This window comes from Oreochromis niloticus, linkage group LG2 (genome assembly GCF_001858045.2).
Source record: "Oreochromis niloticus isolate F11D_XX linkage group LG2, O_niloticus_UMD_NMBU, whole genome shotgun sequence".
In the NCBI taxonomy this organism is placed as follows: domain Eukaryota; kingdom Metazoa; phylum Chordata; class Actinopteri; order Cichliformes; family Cichlidae; genus Oreochromis; species Oreochromis niloticus.
The window spans coordinates 28,085,879-28,106,848 of NC_031966.2; the positions used below are offsets into that span (position 1 = coordinate 28,085,879).

General features: G+C 43.1%; 1 protein-coding gene across 4 annotated transcripts in view; it reads left to right on the top strand.

The window, feature by feature from the left end:
- LOC100695922 (glutamate receptor 3) overlaps window positions 1-20,970 on the top strand; it is an 87,738-nt gene that overhangs the window by 57,144 nt on the left and 9,624 nt on the right. For 3 of the 4 annotated variants that reach the window (XR_002056380.2, XM_005467905.4, XM_003445880.4), the window contains exons 6-14: window positions 1,005-1,166; window positions 1,891-2,058; window positions 2,438-2,542; window positions 4,619-4,723; window positions 6,566-6,772; window positions 8,807-9,180; window positions 9,683-9,881; window positions 19,435-19,682; window positions 20,461-20,575. Coding sequence is in view for 3 of the 4 variants with exons in the window: in XM_005467905.4 (XP_005467962.1) it covers window positions 1,005-1,166; window positions 1,891-2,058; window positions 2,438-2,542; window positions 4,619-4,723; window positions 6,566-6,772; window positions 8,807-9,180; window positions 9,683-9,881; window positions 19,435-19,682; window positions 20,461-20,575 (1,683 nt within the window). In the remaining variant the exon portion in view is untranslated. The remainder of the gene's footprint in view (window positions 1-1,004; window positions 1,167-1,890; window positions 2,059-2,437; window positions 2,543-4,618; window positions 4,724-6,565; window positions 6,773-8,806; window positions 9,181-9,682; window positions 9,882-19,434; window positions 19,683-20,460; window positions 20,576-20,970) is intronic. The other variant, XM_003445881.4, reaches the window with a different exon arrangement.

Sequence of the window (20,970 nt, forward strand, 5' to 3'; positions counted from 1 at the left end):
CCCTGGGGGGGCATGGGGAGGGGGACACCAGCTTTTCTTCTGCATGGAGTCTAAGTCTCAGCCTTGAGCGCAAATGTGCATGGACAATAAGTGGATTAAAGGCTTTTATATAGTATACTGTATATAGACTGTATATAGTTTTTTTCTCTGTATATATATATAAGGCTTTCAATGTTTGTGCCTCATGCTTTATAAATCACAGTCCAGCAGTCACACTACATTGCAATTTTGCTTCAGTATACAGTCATATTTGAATATCAGTGAGCATCCTTAGCAATAAATAAACAGGATTTAACCTTTTTAACGATCCTTGGAGGGCAGCCATATTTTTTCCCTTCACTCTCGGGAATGTAATGTTCATTTAGCCTTGGTATTAGCATGAGCGTTTTTAAGTGAAAGGCCGGCCCCGCTCTCACTCGCTGATCTCCTGCTGCCATTTCTCCGACTTTAGAAGATGTGATTATGCAGCAGTCAGACTCGTGTCCTTGCACAACATGACACAATTCTGCACTTAAAAAACAGTGATTTGACCATAAAAAGAAATAACTGTCATAGCTCCAGGGTCAAGAAGGAAATTTAAAGGCAGCTGGTGCGGCGTAAGTTTTTGAAATGCATTAAAAAGTGTTAGGGGGGCTTTTTTTTGTTGTTGTTTTTTTTAACATGGTAAGGCTTTCTGAATGAAACTAGGCCAGCTGGTTCAAGTAAAAAATTTAGAGTCTACAGGTATGACACAAACTCTAAAGTATTTTCTGGCTGCTTGTGTATGTGAAAATGAATTCAGGTTCCACCGCAAAGTGTGAAGAGAAACATTTGCTTCAGTGTAATTGCAAACACATGCTGCTCTCTCCGACAGCACAGGATCCTTAATAAAATGCACCTTGCGCGCTGCCAGAATGGCTGCTAATATTTTGTGGAGCTTGGCCCCGGGTTATATTAAAAAACCTCAAAGAAAAACAAGTTACATGAGTCTCATCCTCACCCGTTTCTCTTTTGTCTCGTCTCAGGGATTTTCTAATGTGAGCCTGGACAAAGTCTTCGCCGGTGGAGCCAACATTTCAGGGTTTCAGATAGTCAACCCTGAGAACCCGATTGTGCAGCAGTTTATTCAGCGCTGGGAGCGGCTAGATGAAAGAGAATTCCCAGAAGCCCGAAACGCCCCTCTGAAGGTGCTATGCTTGCAAGGCCTTTCATTGTGCATGCGGAGTGCAACGATCATCCTTTCTAAAGTGCTGCCTATTGGTTCTTCTCCTCTCATCCTCTGTTTGCCTTTGTCATTCTCTTGTCTTTCCCACCCTTTGCTTCCTCTGTCTTAGCGTTGCATCCCTCAGAGCAATCGATATATTGATAGGCAGTGCAAGCCAAGGTTATATTGCTGCTTCAATTTACATCTAATTAAACAATGATCAAGAAAGAAATGGATTTTGAATGGCATTTAATTAGATTTTGTCACGGTGCGCTGGTCAACAAACAAGTGGCTCTAGCCTCAGTGGTGAAAAGGTCAGGTGAAGTTGGAAGGGAAGTGCGTGGGAGATAAAATCATGCATTAATTCTCTATTTAATTCTCCCCGCTAAAAAGTTTTCAAAGAGGTCCTGACCCTTAGAAAAGTCCTGGCTTTTCTAATCCAATCTATCTAATCAAGCTATTTTTAGCATGAGCAAGCTGTCAGAGGTTTCGCCAGCGCCGCCCAGACTGACCCGCCTGGCAAGCGCTGAAATGCAAGTCATGAGAGCAACATATAGGCTGCACCAATTCCACCAGGATTTTTCTCATTTTAACAGGTTTACTAAAAAAGCAGCAGTCTTTTTTATTTATTTGTTTTTACCTCACACCAATTCAGCGTGTCTTTAGCTGTTTTGTTGTCTGACTTGCATGTGTGTGTGTGTGTGCAGTACACTTCAGCTTTGACCCACGATGCAATCCTGGTGATAGCAGAGGCCTTCAGGTACCTGCGGCGCCAACGTGTCGACGTCTCTCGTCGAGGCAGCGCCGGAGACTGCCTGGCCAATCCCGCTGTACCTTGGAGCCAAGGCATAGACATCGAGAGAGCTCTCAAAACGGTAGGGTGGGGGCGGGGCGGGGAAAATGGAGAGCGAGTGGCAAGCTAAAAACTAAAGAAAGGGCTGGAGGAAGCGAAGCACAAATAGCAAGTGAGAGAGTGATAAAGATGGAAAGTGACAGAGAGAAGGGAAGAGAGTGTAGAGCTATTCTCCTCCCTCTGCCTGCAGATATCTCTGCACAGAGCTCACTCAAAAATCCAGGCCCTCATTACCATAAAACTACATCTTTTATTAAAGCGTATCCAGTTCATCATTTGATTAACAGACAGCATGCACTTCAGTAGCTCCGTGGACTCCAAGTACCTTAATGCCAGCTACAGTATGCACCCTGGGTTATAACTACTGCACATTCCACTGTGTCTTTTTGTCTGCCCATTAGGTCCAAGTGCAGGGGATGACTGGGAACATCCAGTTTGACAACTATGGCCGTAGGACCAATTACACCATAGATGTTTACGAAATGAAAACAGGTGGGCCGAGGAAGGTAAGAGAGACCGGTGGCTGTCATCTATCAAATGTGACGTACAGACCTGATCAAAAAAACAAAAACGAAAAACATTTCATCTCTCTCTTTAAAAAACCTAACAGCTGGCACACATCAAAATCATGGAATCTGGCCAAAGTGTAATTTATAAATGATTTATTTCTCGGCTCTAAAAGAACAAAACTCAGTGACTGTTGGTCACATGTTGCCTCGAGCCATTTAGAGCCTAATGCATGATTGTGCAGAAGTGGAAAACATTTTCAAGCAAGCCTGTACTGCCATTTATTAAAGTACTGAGGGCCAGGTGGGACCAGCAGGGCTGAGAGGACAGCAGAGAGTAATGCTGATTGCCTTTCTCCACCTCTGTTAGGTAGCAGCACTGATGAGCTATGCCGAGTATTACAAGCCCCACAAATCAGTCGTAGCCTGCAATCTGATAGCTAAAGCTGTCCTATCAAAAGAATGATAGAGGACTATTTCGTTGCTGTAGGATAGCACAGATTTGATATTTGGTCCTCTTCTGACAGTAATTACCATTCAAATAACCAATTACTGTAAAGGAGGATCCAAGAATTCCTCTGGCTCCTCTTCAAAATGCTAATTCCCAGTGGTACATTCACATTATAACCAGTACCATATGATGACCTCTGGTTTTATTTCATAACCTCTCTGAGTTCCAAGAGACAGCTGTGAATTTCTCGTTAGCTGGATAAGTGTGGGCTCAGTGTGATGTGATGTGTGATTATGCCGCCTGCCTCCCAGGCCTCTAAAGCCCACACTTCAATTAGTATTGCAAAGCCCTCACAGCTATCCCTACACTGTCAAACAGAGGAGGAGAGAGCGGGGAGAGGGGCCGGGAGAAAGGAGGTCAGCGGGAGAGAGTGAGGGAGCGAGGGAGCGAGGGAAGATGAGACAAGTCGGGCAGGCTGGGCGGCACTTTGTCATGGACCTGGAGCCCCAGTCACCCCAGTGACAATTTCGAGGATGAAGGTTCTTAGCTGTGACTGTCAGGATTGATGCATGGGCTGATATCTGTCCCAGCTGCTGGGGGGTGAGATCAGGACAGTGCCACTGGAGCAACACTCCGTGACACAGGTCCCAGCAGCCGTGTCCCTCGAGCAAAGTGTCTCAAATATCACTCAAGGACTAGAGAGCCTGGAATAAGCATTTAATAACGTCCAGCACCGCCCCGCCCGCCACCCCCACATCACCCAGTCTGCCAAGTGCACTTAATACAGCCACAGCTGTAACGATCGGGAGCTCAATTCTGAGGCGTCTGCTGCTTTCTAGCGCCCCCACTTGGTGCTCAGTCTCTGCTGTACACCTGTTTGTCCCAAACATGAAAGATCTCATGCAAAAGGAAAAAAAAAAGAAAAGGAAAAGAAAAAATGCAGACCAGATGTGAAGGGAAGAAAAATCCAAGCCAGCAACAGTTAGACTATTGGCAACAACATATGCAACACGTTTCATCACGAGCCAGAGCAGCCATTATTTCAGATGGGCAAACAAACACTTGACATTGGTTTGACTTAAGCATCTGTAGAGCAGAATGCAGGGTAACTACAGCGGCAGGACTGCGCAGAGGAAAACTGAGGAGCCACTGCAATATTATGCTAAATTATTAAACGTGTATGCAGTTCACAGGTTTGAAGATCAATTATTTACCATAAAAAGGTGGAAGGGATTGAAGTTGCCATATGCTCACGGATTGCAAAGGAGCAGATCGGCTCCCGCACAGTTGGGTATCTGAATTTTGGGTGGATCGTAAAAGGCAAAAGTCCCTCTGTAATCACATCAGTTATCTGCACGTTGAATGCAGAAATGTAAACGCAGCATTCTGTTCCCAGACAACTGTAAACCTGTTTATCTGGTCTGTTTTAGTACTCTGCTCAGTCACTGCTGTTGTGGTTGAACATCAGGGCAGAGGCAGCAGGCCTCTGGGGAATGCTCCGTTGTTTTAATGAGCTCTGCAGCGCTGCATTTCCCTGTAATATTTGTTCATTTCCCTTCTGTATGCTCACTTATATCTGGACCGTGGGCCGGAGTGCATCACTAACCGCTGTTTTCTCTTCGCAGATCGGGTACTGGAATGAGTACTCGCGGTTTGTAAATATTATGGATCTGCAGGTCTCCAACGACTCCTCAGTGGAAAACCGAACGATTGTGGTCACTACTATTATGGTACACTTTCCACGCAATTTTAAATGTTTCACGTATTCTGCCACTCAAGGTCATGGTGTTGATTCCAATGAGTGATACATTCTGTCCTGGGCGGGTAGAACCACATCTTTCTTGTGTTGCTTTCCATCCACTCACTACACGTTGAAACAGTCGGTCCGGCTTGGAGGAGTGTTTCAACTGTATCCGTGTGGGTGTCAAAGCATTTTGATTTTCCATACTTCAGTGGCCTGTCGTAGCAGTGACATCACAATAATGGTATAAATGATTATGGTTGACTCCATCAGTTACAAAAAAAAAAAAAAGCATACAAATGCATACGTAAGTAGATCTGTCTGTCCTCATCAAGTAAATGTTCAATGACACTTGGGATAGACTGGCCGCAGAATGACTACAGAATGATACTGCAATGGTTTCCCAGGTGGTGCAAAGCAAAATAAACAGAATTGGAGGGGGATGAGAAGGTGCTGTATTTTTTTTCCTTTGTTATCTCCCCTTCAATCTATTTTGTATTGCTCCTGCTATGTGTTCTGTGTTGAAGTATGCACAGCTTGTTAGCCTTTTAAAGGGAGGATCATGTTCCTTTCACAAAGGAACAAATGATAACCAAACATATTTTCAATTTCTTTTCTTTTAACTGGATTTAGTAGGTAAATGTTTCGGGCTTACTGGACGGCTCCCATATTTACTGACTGTTTAATGGCATTCTAATTACCTGTTCTCCGCAAACAAACGCTTCAAAACGGCGAAGAAAAACATTTGGAAAAGTGATAAGTGTCCATGGGATTTATGCAAAGCTAGATCTTCATCTGTATTCTGCGCCGTAAGCCAGCGTCACTCAATAGCGAGAGGAAACATTTAACATCTCTAGGTGAAAAATACAGTCAGGAGGCAAACACGTGTTAACAAGAGGAAAATACTCAATGGATCCAAGGTGAGGGGATACGTTCAGCACAGAACAAACAAACCATTGCTCTCCTACTTGCACTCTAATTGTGTGTGGCTGTAATGACAATGCCTGCTCTCCTGAGCAGTCCTATTGTTTGATAATGATGATGATGTGCTCAGTAAGAGAAAAGACGAGCTGCACCGGCATTTTGAAAAGGAGAGGAACACTAGCACGCTCCTGCTCTCCTGATCTAGTTATTTTATTTTACAGAGTACTCGTTTGCTCTTTTTTTTTTCCTAGATAGCAAACAACAGCTTTTTATAATCATTTTATTTTATATTATGTTTTTTTTTTTTGGTTTGATTTTTTGGGAATGAAACGGCCTTTAACTGCGCATTGATGCAATGTGCTTGAATATGTCGAGATACTATGGGCACTCTCTGATCCCTCTCCTGTCACTGGCATTTACTTATGAAACCCATCCCCATTCCCATCCCCACCCACCTCTGAGCTGACCCACACCTTGCCTACCAATGACTCCCAGCCCAGCTTACACTGTGAAAGTGAAAAACTTCTCTTTCTTCTAAATTATCTGCCACTGAAATTATTATCCTCTTTTCATTGACCCGCTTTATTATGCCACAGAGTTGCACCCTTGGGCTCAAAAATGGGTTAGGTACATTGGCCTTGGTGTTTGCTGGCTGCCACCGCTTGATGAAAGCAGTGTGAACACTCGATCACGCTGCGGTTATCAGTGCGTATTTGTGCATTCGCAGGGCATCGTCTGTGTATGCACGACTGCATGGATGTGGTTATAGCAGCTTCTCATATTCTGTGTGTGTGCGGGAGTGTGTGCGTGCACGGAGTTATGTGAGAGCATGCATGCATACATCTGTATAATGGAATCTGTGCGATGGCATGGGAGTGAATAAACCAGCGTGTGTTTGAATCAACAGGAAGCTCCTTATGTGATGTACAAGAAAAATTATATGCATCTGGAGGGGAATGACAGATATGAAGGCTACTGCGTCGATTTAGCATCTGAGATTGCCAAACATGTTGGAATTAAGTACAAACTGTCTATAGTAATGGATGGAAAGTACGGAGCCCGAGACCCTGAGACCAAGACGTGGAACGGGATGGTGGGTGAACTGGTCTATGGGGTGAGTACTGGGAGTCTCACTGATTACATGACAGTTTGCAAGGAACTTCAACATGAGAGGAGATCTCATTTTTCTGTCTTAAGGTTATCACCAACCCATAGTGAACTCATCAGCTCTCACCCAGTGCAAAAGCCTAATGCTGTCCCAGGAAGCTCAGCTGTGAGTGAATTTGTCAAATGCAGCCTGAAGCATTGGGGAGTTGGTGATCATCTTGAGACGGAGAAAATGAAATCATTTCTCAGTGCTGTTCATTGCAATTAATGCTCTTTGCTTTAGCCTGAAAATCCTAACTCTCTTGCAGGCGATACCGAGGTAGGTAGAAGGCAAAAGAAGGAGTCCATATGGCAAACACACTGTAATCACTTTGATGAATGAAAGAGTGTATGCCTTTGAAGTGATTGTGTAATTACGCTCAATGTTTCATGTGTATGATGAATACGCCGCATTGTAAATTCACAGCTGAGAAAATCTGCTTTAGAATCAACAGCTAAATTGTGGCTTGCGGTTTGGAACAACAAGATCCATATGTGGCGCGCTCCATAAACGTTGAACCTCTCACATTAGCGAAGGGTCACGCCGTGTTTTACATCTGACGGCGCCCGGGCCCGTGCGACACCTCCAGCGATCCAAAATTGCCTCCCCTCTCTCCGCCCCATCCAACCCCGCCGACCCGCTCACCCTTCTCTGAGGCCACAGCGGTTGATCGGGGGCCAAATGCAAAATGCATGAGGGTTTGGCTTCCTCATCTGTTCAATTTCCTAACTATCAGCTTGAGAGATTGCCTGGTTTGATGTGCTATCGCCACCAAATTATCTTTCAGATGGGAAAAGACCACTCCTTGCAGATGGAAGGGGAGGAGGCGGGGAGAAAAAAAATCTCCCAATCACATCTCTGTCAAGTCTTTCCAGGCCTGTAATTTTACAGCAGGTGGGCCGGGACTAATAGTTTTGTACATTTTGACCTTTTGACCAGTAAATTAATTTGATTTTAGTTGTCTTTTAAAGGTTAGGCCCGAGGCTGCTCTTTATTGCTTTGTTTCCCTCACCATTGATTGAGTGCTGCTTACGCCCGCACCCCGGATTAAATGGTTATAGCCGCTCGCAACGTTGTGTTGACAGGGCAAAGAAAACAGTCGTGTTTATCGGCTCTATTTGTGTTGCTCCTCGGCTGACCTTGTAAGAAACATTTTCTGCCTCCCGCTGATTCAGTCCGACGTTTTCTCGGTTTCGCCGCAAAAAAAAGAGAAAAAAAACCCAACAGCCCAGGCCGATATGAAGACTCGTCTTCTGCGTATTGTCTCCTTTGAAGAGGAGCAGTTATTTAATTAATCACACACACACACAAGCTGCAGTAACACTGTTGAACATGATTAATTATTTTCTTCTGCCTTTACAGAGAAACCCATTGTGATTTCTAAAAAAGCAGCACCACCTCCGTGGATGTGTTTTGATAATATAATGTGATTGAAGCAGCAGAGCAAAGGAGGGAGATAAAAAGAAACAGCTTGGGAAAAAAAAAAAAAAAAAAAAAAGCTAATGCCAGAATAAACTGTTTGGGAAACCCGGCGTGCTGAATGCCATGTGATGAAGTGTACACAGGGAGGGCTCGCAGATTTCTCTATGCAGCAACCTGTTTACATTTCGCAAATTAAAAGTTAACAGTTCTAATTAGCGCGTGCACTTAACACTTAATTTTGCCTTGTGTTTGATTGCAAACAGTTTGTTTTGATTCATTTAGCGCTCCAAGTGTTGGCTAATATCCCAGGTCACGACAAAACACACGGCGCAAATGTGACCGTGCTTTCCTTCTTTGTGTGCGTGACTGTGCATGTGTGTGTGCGTGTGTTTGTCAGCCTGTCTCCCAATGTGGTGGCTCATTTATGAAAATGATATGTATAAAATGTGTAATAAAATGTTGTTGTTTTATATCCCCCTCAGCTCCAGCCATTCAAACATAAAGAAAAGAAATAAATAAATAACCTCTTTCTTTATGCAGGTCATAACTAACACTTGCTGTGCATGTCCCTGTTTCCAGAGAGCAGATATAGCCATTGCACCTCTCACCATTACTCTGGTGCGAGAAGAGGTGATAGACTTTTCCAAGCCGTTTATGAGCTTGGGCATCTCCATTATGATAAAGAAGCCGCAAAAGTCCAAGCCCGGTGTTTTTTCCTTCCTGGACCCTCTGGCCTATGAAATCTGGATGTGTATAGTGTTTGCCTATATCGGGGTGAGCGTGGTCCTGTTCCTGGTCAGTCGGTTTAGTCCTTATGAGTGGAACCTCGAGGAACAGGATGAGACCAAAGACCCTCAGACTCCCCCCGATCCTCCCAATGACTTTGGCATCTTCAATTCTCTCTGGTTCTCGCTGGGCGCCTTCATGCAGCAGGGCTGCGACATCTCCCCCAGGTGGGTCAGCTCCAGTAGACACAAGGAGTGGACAGCAGATGAAAATAGAAAAACAAATCTGATGACTACATGAAATCTTAATTTTCTGTTCTTCTCCTTTTAGGTGTTCATTGCTTTTGCTAATTTTGCATTCATTGCAGCTATCATATGTGCAGTGTCAGTGTCAGTGAGTGTACGATGAAATACTCATCACCGTAGTAGACAGATCAGTACGTTCCACAGGCTGTGAAATGACCTTTGAACCCTGATTGTTTCACAAGCAAATAAAGACTTGGATTGGAGTACATTTAAATAACTTGCATTTACTTGTTCCGTGGAAATGTGCTGTTTCAGAGTGCTGATGCAGCACCAGGTTGCCGTTAATGATTTACATGGAAATTCTGATGACTGATGCAATTAGGTACATTAAACACAACTGGCAGATCTTAGCTGGTTGATGGCCACCACATGCCACCGTGTAATTACATCCCGTGTTTCCCTGTCATCAACCCCTCTCTCGCAGGTCTCTGTCAGGCCGAATCGTTGGCGGTGTGTGGTGGTTCTTCACCCTCATCATCATCTCCTCCTACACAGCCAACCTGGCTGCCTTCTTGACAGTTGAAAGAATGGTCTCTCCTATAGAAAGTGCTGAAGATCTGGCCAAGCAGACAGAGATAGCATATGGCACTTTGGACTCAGGCTCCACTAAAGAGTTCTTTAGGGTGAGTAGTGTCAAGAAACTGCTTTATGCACGCATACACACACAGCACAACACTAATCAGCCAGCGGCTCCTTTTTCTTTCAGCTCAAATGGCAAATAATGCGTTTGGTTTAAATATTTTGCACTCAAGCGTGCTGAATCATAAAAAACTGCTCTGTGCAATGTCCTTGATCAACTCCTCCTTGCAACTTTTCCATTTTGTACCTTTAGTGCAGCACTCTTGACCTGCACAAGATTGCTCCAAATGAGGCGTGTTGACACAGAAGCAGTTCTTGAACTCTTATGACACAAACGTGAAATTTATGCAGTACTACTGCAGTGTGCAACCTTGAGGCACGGAGCCTGTCAGCAGAAAGCGTGATAACAACACGGAAGACTCAGAGGTGATAAAAACAGGAGGCTAATCAAAGCACCCACATCAGACTCAAACTCAGAAGGGTCAGTTCATGAAGTATAATTAGCTAGCTGGCCATGGCAGGCAAATTGGACCTGATGAAGAAGAGCCCTGTAGGTCAAACAGAGCAGTCTGAAAGACATTTTAGAGGGAATAAGCAATATGTCAGTCAGCGTGAGAGACTAAGCAGGCAATTAGGTCATAAATTAACTAAAATCTGAAGCAAAAGTGTATTAGTCTCCGAAAGGCTACACAGCAGTTAGATAGTGCCCATATCTGAGACGATCAGGCTTCTGATGTGAAACGCAGAGATGGCTAAAGCTCATGGCCGTGGCTACACTCGCAGTCCAGTGTGGAAAAAGCATTAACGAAACAGCACTCAGCCTGTGATGACGAAAAGGCAATATGACAGTCTTTTATCTTACGCTCCCTCATTACTCATCAGCAGGAGAGAAACGATTCATATGTTTCACAGCTGCAGCCTGTTGGCAGAAAGAGCACTTCATTTGTATTACCCCTGGGTTGCGTTGCTCACAACAACAAAATGCGAAGTCAAATCTGTGTTTTTTCTTTTTTTTGGGGGGGGGGGGGTTAAGACAAAGAGGGGAAAGATAGTGTCTGCACAGCTTAATGTGTAAAGTCCTTTTCTTTTTAAGTCTGCAGACTCTGGGGCTGTTTAAAAAAAGGGGCTGCACTCGACAGTAACGTCGCACATTCTAAGGAACGTGGCACATGACCGCATCTTTTTTTAATTCTCTATACAACACCTCATAAATCTGTCATCACTTTCCCTTTCACCAGAGATGCCGCGCAGGTGTGTAAACAGTGTACTGTACGCCTTTGTGTCACAGACATGACGGATGCCAGTTACAAATTAGCTTTAGAGTTTGACGACGGAGCCACCGAAGGTCTGCTGGTAGGAACTGTCTGAGAAGTGGTCGGGAAGTCGGGAGTTTTCTTGTGTTCTGTATAATGAGTGTCCTAGATACATCTCCGACTCTTCAAATAGGAAATGACATGTGTGAGCTGCTCTTCCAAGGGACTTTTAATTAAAGCTGTAGAAAGCTGACAAGGAAAAAAACACACTGATTAATCGGAGTTCAAGTTCTATTTCAGATCTGTTTTCAGGAAATACATTCAGGCTTAATTAGACCCATACGGCATCAACCAGCTGGAAATTTTAAATCAAGTCCAAAGTTTCAAACAAGACATATGTCATCATCTCTGACACTGCTGGCCTTGAATTTTTCATGATTTCACCTGGTTTATTTTCCAGAGCTCCCTGACAAAGAAGAACAGTGCTGGAAAACACATTTATTACCTTTTTAGTACAAAAAAATACATAAAAAAAGAATATTGCTTGTGATAATAAGCTACCAAGCTCTCTAACTCCTGTGTGGATTTTAATGTATTAATATTAGTTGAATTATCCCATTATCTACTGGAGTTCAGACATTTCTCCAAGGCTGTTTTCCTCTGCGCCTGATAAATTGACACAGCTGACAGTGTGGCAATATTGCCATCGCTGTGCACACCTATGACAGAAATTTTAGAAAAGCTGCAGAGGAATTTTCAGAGAGCGGTGTCAGAGTCTGCTGATTCTGCTGCCCACAACAAGCTAGGACAGCTGGCCTGGGAGTCCGCTGACGTGCCCAGCGGAAGCCTGACTGGCTCTAGGCGCTTGGCACCGCCTCTGCCCGTTCTTGGCTCGCCTTCCCAAGACTACCCTGCTTGTTTGGGCACCCTTCTCTCCTCGGTCCTCTGTCTTCAGCCCGTCTGCTGCAGTACCTTGAGACAGTGGCGGGATAGCTTCAAGCTTCGTAATGCTCTTCCTCAACACAGCAGCTGTCATGCTCTACTGCACTGCTGTGGTTTGTTTCATCATTTGAATTCCTGTCATGGATCTTTTCATGCAGCCAGTTGAATATTTGGGTTTTGGATGATTAGAAAATGATGAGTTGTACCAGCGAGGCCATGTTTATCCTCTTGATGAGGTTTTATTCCATCAGAAAGGCTTGGCTCAGTTACATTTCCAAATGTACATGGAGGCAGAAGCTGGATCATAATAATGGCCGGGATGATAAAATGAGCTGATGTGGCTGTTTAATTATGTGTAAAGACTGGGGTGAGACCATCAAAGACAACCACACTGCTGTCCCTTCATGCACCTCATTTAACAGTGTAATAATGAAAGAATGATAATTGCACGGAGAAATGAGAGTGCAGCATTGTTTTCTATTGTCCTCATAAGACTGCACATTACCCGCAAGCCTCAAGAGCAAACATCATGCATCTTACTGATCTGCAGGTGTGTTGGAGATGAGAGCAGCAGCTTGAGTGCAGTCACCAATGCATTTTACTAAGCATGAAAATCAATTTCACGTCTCAGCTACTGTGGTACAGACACGGTGGCTTCAGCAGGGTCCAACGCAATGTTTAATAAGCAGCTTTTCTTTTTTTATGCAGAGTAGACCTGCATTAGGGCAGGGTAGCACGAAGAAGAGCAGTCAAGGAGATTTATGCAAGAAATTCTTAGGTTGCCCTGCAATCATATGCAGCGCATTGTAACACAACTCCCCGAGCTCTTGTCACTTTGTGTTTCAGTACAGTGCCGGGTAAAGGGGTGGCTCCTATAAAGATTAGAGGCTGTTTGCATAAAAGAGAAAGCTGACAAAAGTGTCTAGCGCAAGATAGGCATAACCTCTGAGGAAAAGCACCATCCTCTGAGGGCCCGGGCGAACTTTAGATCAGCGGCAACAGCGGGCGCGAGAGCGGTTATTGGAGTCCAGCAACGAGCATCAAAGACGAGCAATTGGTATTCAGGGTGTAGCATGTGGCACTTCAATGACAAAGTACACCCCCAGAGCCTCAACTTTCATCTCTGCATACTTGAGATACAGGTAGTCCTGGCACACAGGATATTGGAGGAAAGTGGTGATGTCTACAAACAAAATGGAAGTGAAGTAAAGTCGAATGAAATGTAGTGGTGGTGTGTTTGGAGATGGCCTTTAAGATACACAAGCAGTGGAGCGTATGTAGGGGAGGCTATAATGAAAGCAGCCGGCCATGCCGAAGGAAGAATAAAAAACAGGTTGCGGTTCGAAGGGCAGTGGACAGCATCCTGGAAACGCTGCGTAATTCCAAATCAATACAGATTAAGCGGTTATTTAGAACACAGAGGTCAGTTTCTTTGACTTTGGACTTCAAACACGTGTTTCTCTGTGAACATTTTAATGACATTATTAGCAATATTGCAATAATAGAATCTTCAGCTGATTTCAAGGAGAAGTGATCTTCAAAATACAGAAATGCAAACCTTCTTCGTCTTTGTTTTCTCTTCCTCTGCATCACAGAGGACTTTAAAGACTGTTTTCAGGCCAATAAGCATTCTTCTCTAGATTGCAAAGAGATACTTACAGGGTAACCTGATTAGTTTCAGAGGAAAATCTTTTGTATCTAAAGTAGTTTAAGGTGAATAGTGGGTAATGGCAGAAAAAAAAGAATCTTCCTTTAAAGTTTTAACAGAACTTTTCTGCAACTTCTTTTGTACTCTAAAATCCAAGACTTGTGTAAATCCAAACAAGACCATGTTTCACAAACTTCTGCAACTCGACTCAACTGCAATCTCATGTTTGCAATCTCATGTTTCTTTTTAAGCAGTCAGTTTGAAACGACCATATTCTTGGGGATTTTGTACTCTACGATCAGTGACCACTTACTACAACTCTTCACTCACCTCCTTTCACTCTCTGTGTGTTTATACACCACTCTGCATTTAATCATTAGTTATTATTAATCTCTGGCTCTCTTCCACAGCGTGTCTTTTGTCCTGTCTTCCTCCCCTTCACCACCAACCAGTCGCGGCAGATGGCCAGCCATCCCTGAGCCTGGTTCTGCCGGATGTTTCTTCCTGTTAAAAGGGAGTTTTTCCTTCCCACTGTCGCCAAAACTTGTTGATAATGGGATTGTTGGGGTTTTCATGAATCTATTATTGTAGGGTCTTTACCTTACAATATAAAGCAACTAGAGGCTACTGTTGTTGTGATTTGGTGCTGTATAAATGAAACAGAACTGAATTGAACACTTGCTCTAACAAATTACTGTTTTTATACCAGAGTTGAAAAGCTTTTGTAAAACAAAAAGACCTTTGAGTGATGCTGGAACTTAGTGTAATTAGTGTAACCTTCCTTCATTTATATTAAAAACACAAAACAAAAAAACTACAATAAAACTCACTTTTATCCCAACTTATATTTGAAATCTGGTTCTTATGTCAGTTTCCATTAAGGCAACGACAGCAATACTTCCATTCAAACATTAATGATGCCGACCAACATTTACTGGCTGGATACCCTTTTAATTAAATATCTTGTCTTACATTGTGACACAATATTTTCGCATAGGAGTCATTTACTAGCAACTACAGTGTTTTAGTGTTCACATCCTACTGGGAAAATGCAATCCATAAACTGTGAACCCACTGCAGGTATTGGAGACTCACTAACAGAGCCAGATGAACCACCGTTTTTCCCCTGACTGTTTTACTCGAGGAAAGTCCTGCTCTTTTTATTCCTCCTCTTAGGTCGGGAGGCTTAAATAACAGACCTGAGCCTGTCTTTATGCAGGAAACTCGCAGTTTCAGACAGATTTGCAGGAAAACCACCTACACAGATGATGTAACAATGTCGCCTAGGTAGGCAGATAGGTAAGTAGGAAGGAGAGTAGGCTGAGACTGACTATTTAGGTACTTTGTTATAAAGATAGCAACACTGTGATTGATCTTAGTAATTTAAAAGACATCTAGAGGAGGAGGGTTGTGGCATTTGCATGATAGCGAACACAGAGTCATGCAACACAGGCATCACAGCCATTCCCTGTCAAATGGTGGGAATCTCATTTAGGACACAGCAGTATATTCTAACAGGGCCATTATATAGTGTAAAGGAGTGGCAAGTGTATAAATCTGTATTTATGGCCGTATTTAACTGCTCAACAAATTGTCTGTTCATTGATTATGGACTTTTACAGTCATTATTCCCTAATTGAATTTTAAATGACCACCATAGATGGGAATGTGAATGATTACATTGTAAGGGAGTAGGCTCTTAGTGGGGTGTTCGTGTGGGTGTACTGTACGTGCCATTGTGTTGCCAGTATGCACATTTGTGAGCCAGCATTCAATAATCAAATGTCCCTCCCTCCCTGCTGGGCTCTCTCACTGAGTCTTATTTTCTCTGTCTCTATCTTGTCTAAGCGTCTCAGTGGTGACTTTAGCAGAAGCAGTGAAACCAGCCTATTTAGGTTTCGGTCGCACTCGGTCCCCACTCCCCGTCCTGCTATTGATGAATTGACTTCATAAAGCACTGAGGCAGCACACTCTGTCGTCAGTAATCAATGCCCAGATCCATTCTTTTCTCTTCATTCTAGGAGGCGTCTGGAGCTTTCCCACCGCTGAACAGATGAGCCCCGTGTCTTTGGGGAAATGTCCTCCAAAAACTAGCGTCCCTTTCACGCTGTCTGACACATGCAAACTGAAGACACTGAATGTGGCTGTTGTCAAATATAGCACATCTAACTCGCCTCATCTGTTGTATTTGAATTAAAGCAGAGCAGCTATCGTTACAGCTTGAATTGCTCTTTATCTGAGCTCTGAACATTTATCATGCAGGCTTTTTAATTTGTGTTATGCTGCTGTCTCATTTCATTCTCACCCTTGGCCCGGTTAGACTGTGACAGATGCCAGCAAACAAATTCTATATGATTACATAAAGCAAGTAAAGCACTTTTGTTAGGTCAAGGTTAATGCTTTTGTTTATTAACAGAAATGCATCAGAGATGGATTTGCTCTAGTTACAGGGGGCTTTTTACCAATTCATGTGCCTGTGCTCTGATCAGTATGTTTGGCCGCATAAAGCCACAGGTGTCAGCACGTTAACGTAACGTTAACTTAAGTGTATGACAATTGTGTCCATTGTGTTTTTTTAAATTAAGCATGCTAAATATATAAAATATCAAAGGTAAAGCATTTTTTGTACAGCAAACTGTCATGTTCCTGTGAGGATCATGAGAGGATTGTTTTCACAGACAGGCACCAGGTTTTATCAGAGGGCTTTTGCACCCATTGTCCCTGGCAGGTCCCCGAGGTCCTGTGACTAGGGCCTGCTGTGGGTGCCCTATACTAAGCTGAAAAAAAAGGAGACAGTTTTCTGTTCAGTGGCCACCAGACTGTGGAACTGTCTTCTTTTCGATTTTAAATCAGTGGACTGTGGTTTCTTTTAAAAGCCAGTTAAAAACATATCTTTTTAAATCTGCTTTCTATTAATTAACTTCTCTTGCTTTGTTTTTTGTTTTTTTTAGCAGTTGTTGGCTGTTGTGAAGCTGTCACGATCCTGGGTCTTTGACCCAGCGTTTTCACTTTACGTTTTGAGTTTTTAATAGTGCTGTCAGCGTTAATCTCGTTAAAATGACGCTAACGCCATAACCGCATTAACGCGGCAAATCTCCGTTAGCGAGTTAGCGCTGATCGCCCTGTGCGTGGGGCTGCATGGTGCTAATGCGTTAACAAGCTAACCGCGCTAACGCATAGACGCTGTGCAGCCCCATGCACAGGGCGATCCACGCTAACTCGCTAATGGAAATTTGCCGCGTTAATGCGGTTGTGACGTTAAAGTCATTTTAACGAGATAGCACTAGTTTTTAAGTTATCCCTTTAAATATGTTGAGTAATGGGATTATCATTTGGTTGCCTTAAGTTTACTTTAGTTATGTTTCACTTAGGTCTTCTGTGTTAGTCTGTCATGTTTCTTGTCTTCTTGTCCATGTTGTCTAGTTCGTGTTGTCATGTGGTCGTGTTCCAGGTATCTTTGTATCCACGTGTCCACGCCAAGTTTCATGTTTAAGATTTTTCATGTTTATTTTTAGTTTCCCCAATTTAGGATGTTTATTGTTTATTCTCATCTTTGTTTGCCTTAGTATTTTTCCATCAGCCATATTAAACGGCTCGCCTTTTGTTTATATCAAGTTTTGTTCCACGTTCAGTCATGTCTGCATTTTGAGTCCACTCCTCACATTCATACAGTCTGCTTCGGCATACTGTCACAGAAGCACTTTATGATTTTATATTTTGAAAGGTGCTATATAAATAAAGTTTTACTCACTTACTTACAAGCTTTAATAATAGCAATGCTAATGATGCTAATAGTCCAGGGGAATAACAAAGTCTAAAAACCAGGAAACACTTGGAATATCTAGCTCAGGGCAGAGAAAGGATACACAGCTAGAGGGGATAGCTCAAAAAATGGGCAAGGGAATACTGGAACAATATATACAAAAGGTAATGACTCCCTTTATACCCAGACCCAGTCTTGTTATCTTAATTGACTAACATTATGAATTATTCATTCTTGTTACACTAATGATTTGTGGTATGAGGAAAAAAAAGACCACAGCAAAGTACGCTATGTTGCCAAAAGTAAATATTCCACTGTCAGCTGTTAGTGGTATTATGGCAAAGCAGAAGTGGCTGAATTGCTCCGTCATAGAGCGGATGCTGAGGCGCATTGTGCATCCAAACTTCATGTGGCCTTAAAATTAGCTCAAGGACACTGTGTAGAGAGCTTCATTGAAACTACAGCTCTACACATCCAAGCCTTACATCACCGAGCTCAGTGCAAAGCACGTTGCCACTGGACTCTAAAGCAGTCGAGACTTGCTCTCTGGAGTGATGAATCACGCTTCTCCATCTGGCAATCTGATGGACGAGTCTGGGTTTGGCAGTATCCAGGAGAACAGTATGACTTTTTGGACAATTTCATGTTCCCAACTTTATGGGAACAGTTTGGGGATGCCCCTTCCTGTTCCCACATGATCGTGCACCAGTGGACAAAACAAGGTCCGTAAAGACATGGATGAGCAAGTTTGGTGTGGAAGTTCTTAAATGGCCTGCACAAAGTTCTGCCCTCAACCTGAAAGAACACCTTTTGGGGTGAGTTAGAGCAGAGACTGTGAGCCAGCTCGTCCAACATCAGTGTCTGACCTGACTAATGCATTTCTGGACGAATGGTCAAAAATTCTGATAAACACACTCTTAAACCATCTAGAAGCTGTTATAGCTGCAAATGGTGGGCCAACATCATTTTAAACCCTGTAGATTAAAAATAAGATGCTTCTCCAGTCCATGTGTGTTTGAAAGCAGATGAGCGAACACTTTTGGCAATATCGTGTATCTCTGGCAGATTTTGGCATATCAAATGCTACGTTCATTTTCTACATGCAAATTTACGATTTTTTATTTTTTAGTTAAATTCCTTTTGCTCTTCCTTTTTCTGGCCTTTGCTTAAAAGAAAGTGTGTTGGCTTCTTTTTTGTTTGTTTGTTTTTTAATGTGGGATCCAATCTTCAGCACTTGGAAAGTATGGCTCATCACTGCTTGGACCAGGATCACACCGGGACGTGTGAAATGCCTATGCCAAAATAAATCCAGCGGCATTGAATAATTTAATTGATGCTTATTATAGATAGTGCCCGACTCCCCCAGATTTTACAGGCTCACTAAGCCTGTCTGCGGGCGCCGGGAAAATGCTCATCCTTGTCACTTTGTGATGGGTTGCCTTGTTGTTCGCTTCTCTCGCTTCGTCTACAGTGCAGAGTCACAGTTGAGATATTTCATTAGCAGTGTTGTTGAAATAAATGAATGTAATAAGTTCTACAAGTTAAATTAGGACCATAAACTCAGGCTCAGCCCACTGAGGCTGAACTTTCAGGAAACGAATCCGAGGCCTGTGGAAATTTTTCAGATAGAATGATCATTACCTGCAATTCACACCCTTTCAATTGTTAAAGATCTTCTTTTGCATAACTGGTTTTTCCATTCAGTGAATTTCAAGTGACGTACTTAAAGGGTACATTTTCAGAATGCTGATAAAAGGAATGGATTTTGTAAATTCTTGTACTTCATGATCTCATAAAGGTCTCTCAGCTCTATTCCCTGGAAGTATTTAAAGATATCACACATTTTCATTCTAAGATGTCTATAAATACTTCACGATGCCATTTTTTAAATCGTACGATCACGAAGCACAAAAATCTGATGAAATCCATTGCACATGTGTGATTTTTCAGATTTCTAAGCTACTCCTTTTCTCCCTCTCTTCTCTGCGCAGCGATCCAAAATAGCAGTTTACGAGAAGATGTGGTCGTACATGAAATCCGCTGAGCCCTCTGTGTTTGTTAAGACCACACCCGATGGCGTAGCCCGGGTACGAAAGTCGAAGGGCAAGTTCGCCTTTCTCCTCGAGTCCACCATGAACGAGTACATCGAGCAGCGGAAGCCGTGCGACACCATGAAAGTCGGCGGGAACCTCGACTCGAAAGGCTACGGTGTGGCGACGCCCAAAGGCTCAGCATTAAGGTGGGTGGAATAATATAACAATATCCCCTATGTTGTTATAGTATTCCACCTACCCTGATGTCCCCCTGTTGTCATTCTCTTCTCTTCCTCTCCTTACTTTTTTTTTCTTGTTAATGGACACAGAGGTAACGGTTGTATGCCTTTCATTGCACTTGGATACAAAAGTTAATTAATGATATTTAATGTTGTATTTCTAAAGAGTTGCCGTTTTATAGCAGAGCAGTCAAATCCAGATAATGAGGCTAAAGCTAACAATAATTTCATATTTATGTGTCTCTTACTGCTTTTCTCTCTCCATCGATCTCTCCTTCTGTCCCGTGTGCTGTCCTACCTGACTGTTGTGTTGTCACTTTTAATTTAACAGTTCAATGGTTTTTCAATTTAGCCTTTAAAAGCTGCGCTGTCACTTGTGACGAATGTTAATTGCATGATGTTTGTTGTTGTTACTTTTCTTCTCAATGACAAGTGTCCCCATCCCGCACACTTCAGTTCTAAACTACGTAACCCTTTATGCCACCTTTTTCCAAGATTTAACACTGTCTCTACCTCATACGAGCCTTTCTTTACTCTCTATATTCCTGAAATTCTTAAACAATTTGTCCTTTCCTAGACCATTCTGATTTTAACCGATAGTTTTCTGTGCATAAGCCCCCTGCTTTGACAGTGGTAGCCTCTCTACCATTAACTACTCTCATGATGCTTAGTACGATTATTACCTTGCATTAGATTTCTCACGGACCTGTGCATTTTCTTACAAGTTATGTTTTATCGTTTCAAGAAATGCTGTTAACCTGGCAGTTTTAAAACTGAATGAGCAAGGCCTCTTGGACAAATTGAAAAACAAATGGTGGTACGACAAGGGAGAGTGCGGCAGCGGGGGAGGTGACTCCAAGGTCAGCCTCGATGTCACCACAATCGGGTACCATAGTGCAGAGTAATCGGCAAGGCTGTTGGAACAAACCGACCAGAACCAAACCAACTGTCTGCCCCCAACCAACCTGCTGCTGCCCCAGAGGCAGATTACCAAATTTACCGACAGTCTGACCAGACGGCTTAACGGCTCAGATCAAACTGAGGTGCTCTTGCTTAACCAACAGAAAAATATTTATGGATGCTGAAGGTAAACTTCTACAAGACGAAGAAGAGTACAGAAGAGAGTTAGGACACGTGTTTCTGTTTGACAAAGTAGTGTTTGCAGGAAATTTTGAAAAGGACAAACGTGAATGTGTCTGCCCTGCCGCTGTGAAAGGTTGAGCCTTGTTTATTCACCCTTACTCACGTGTGGGAC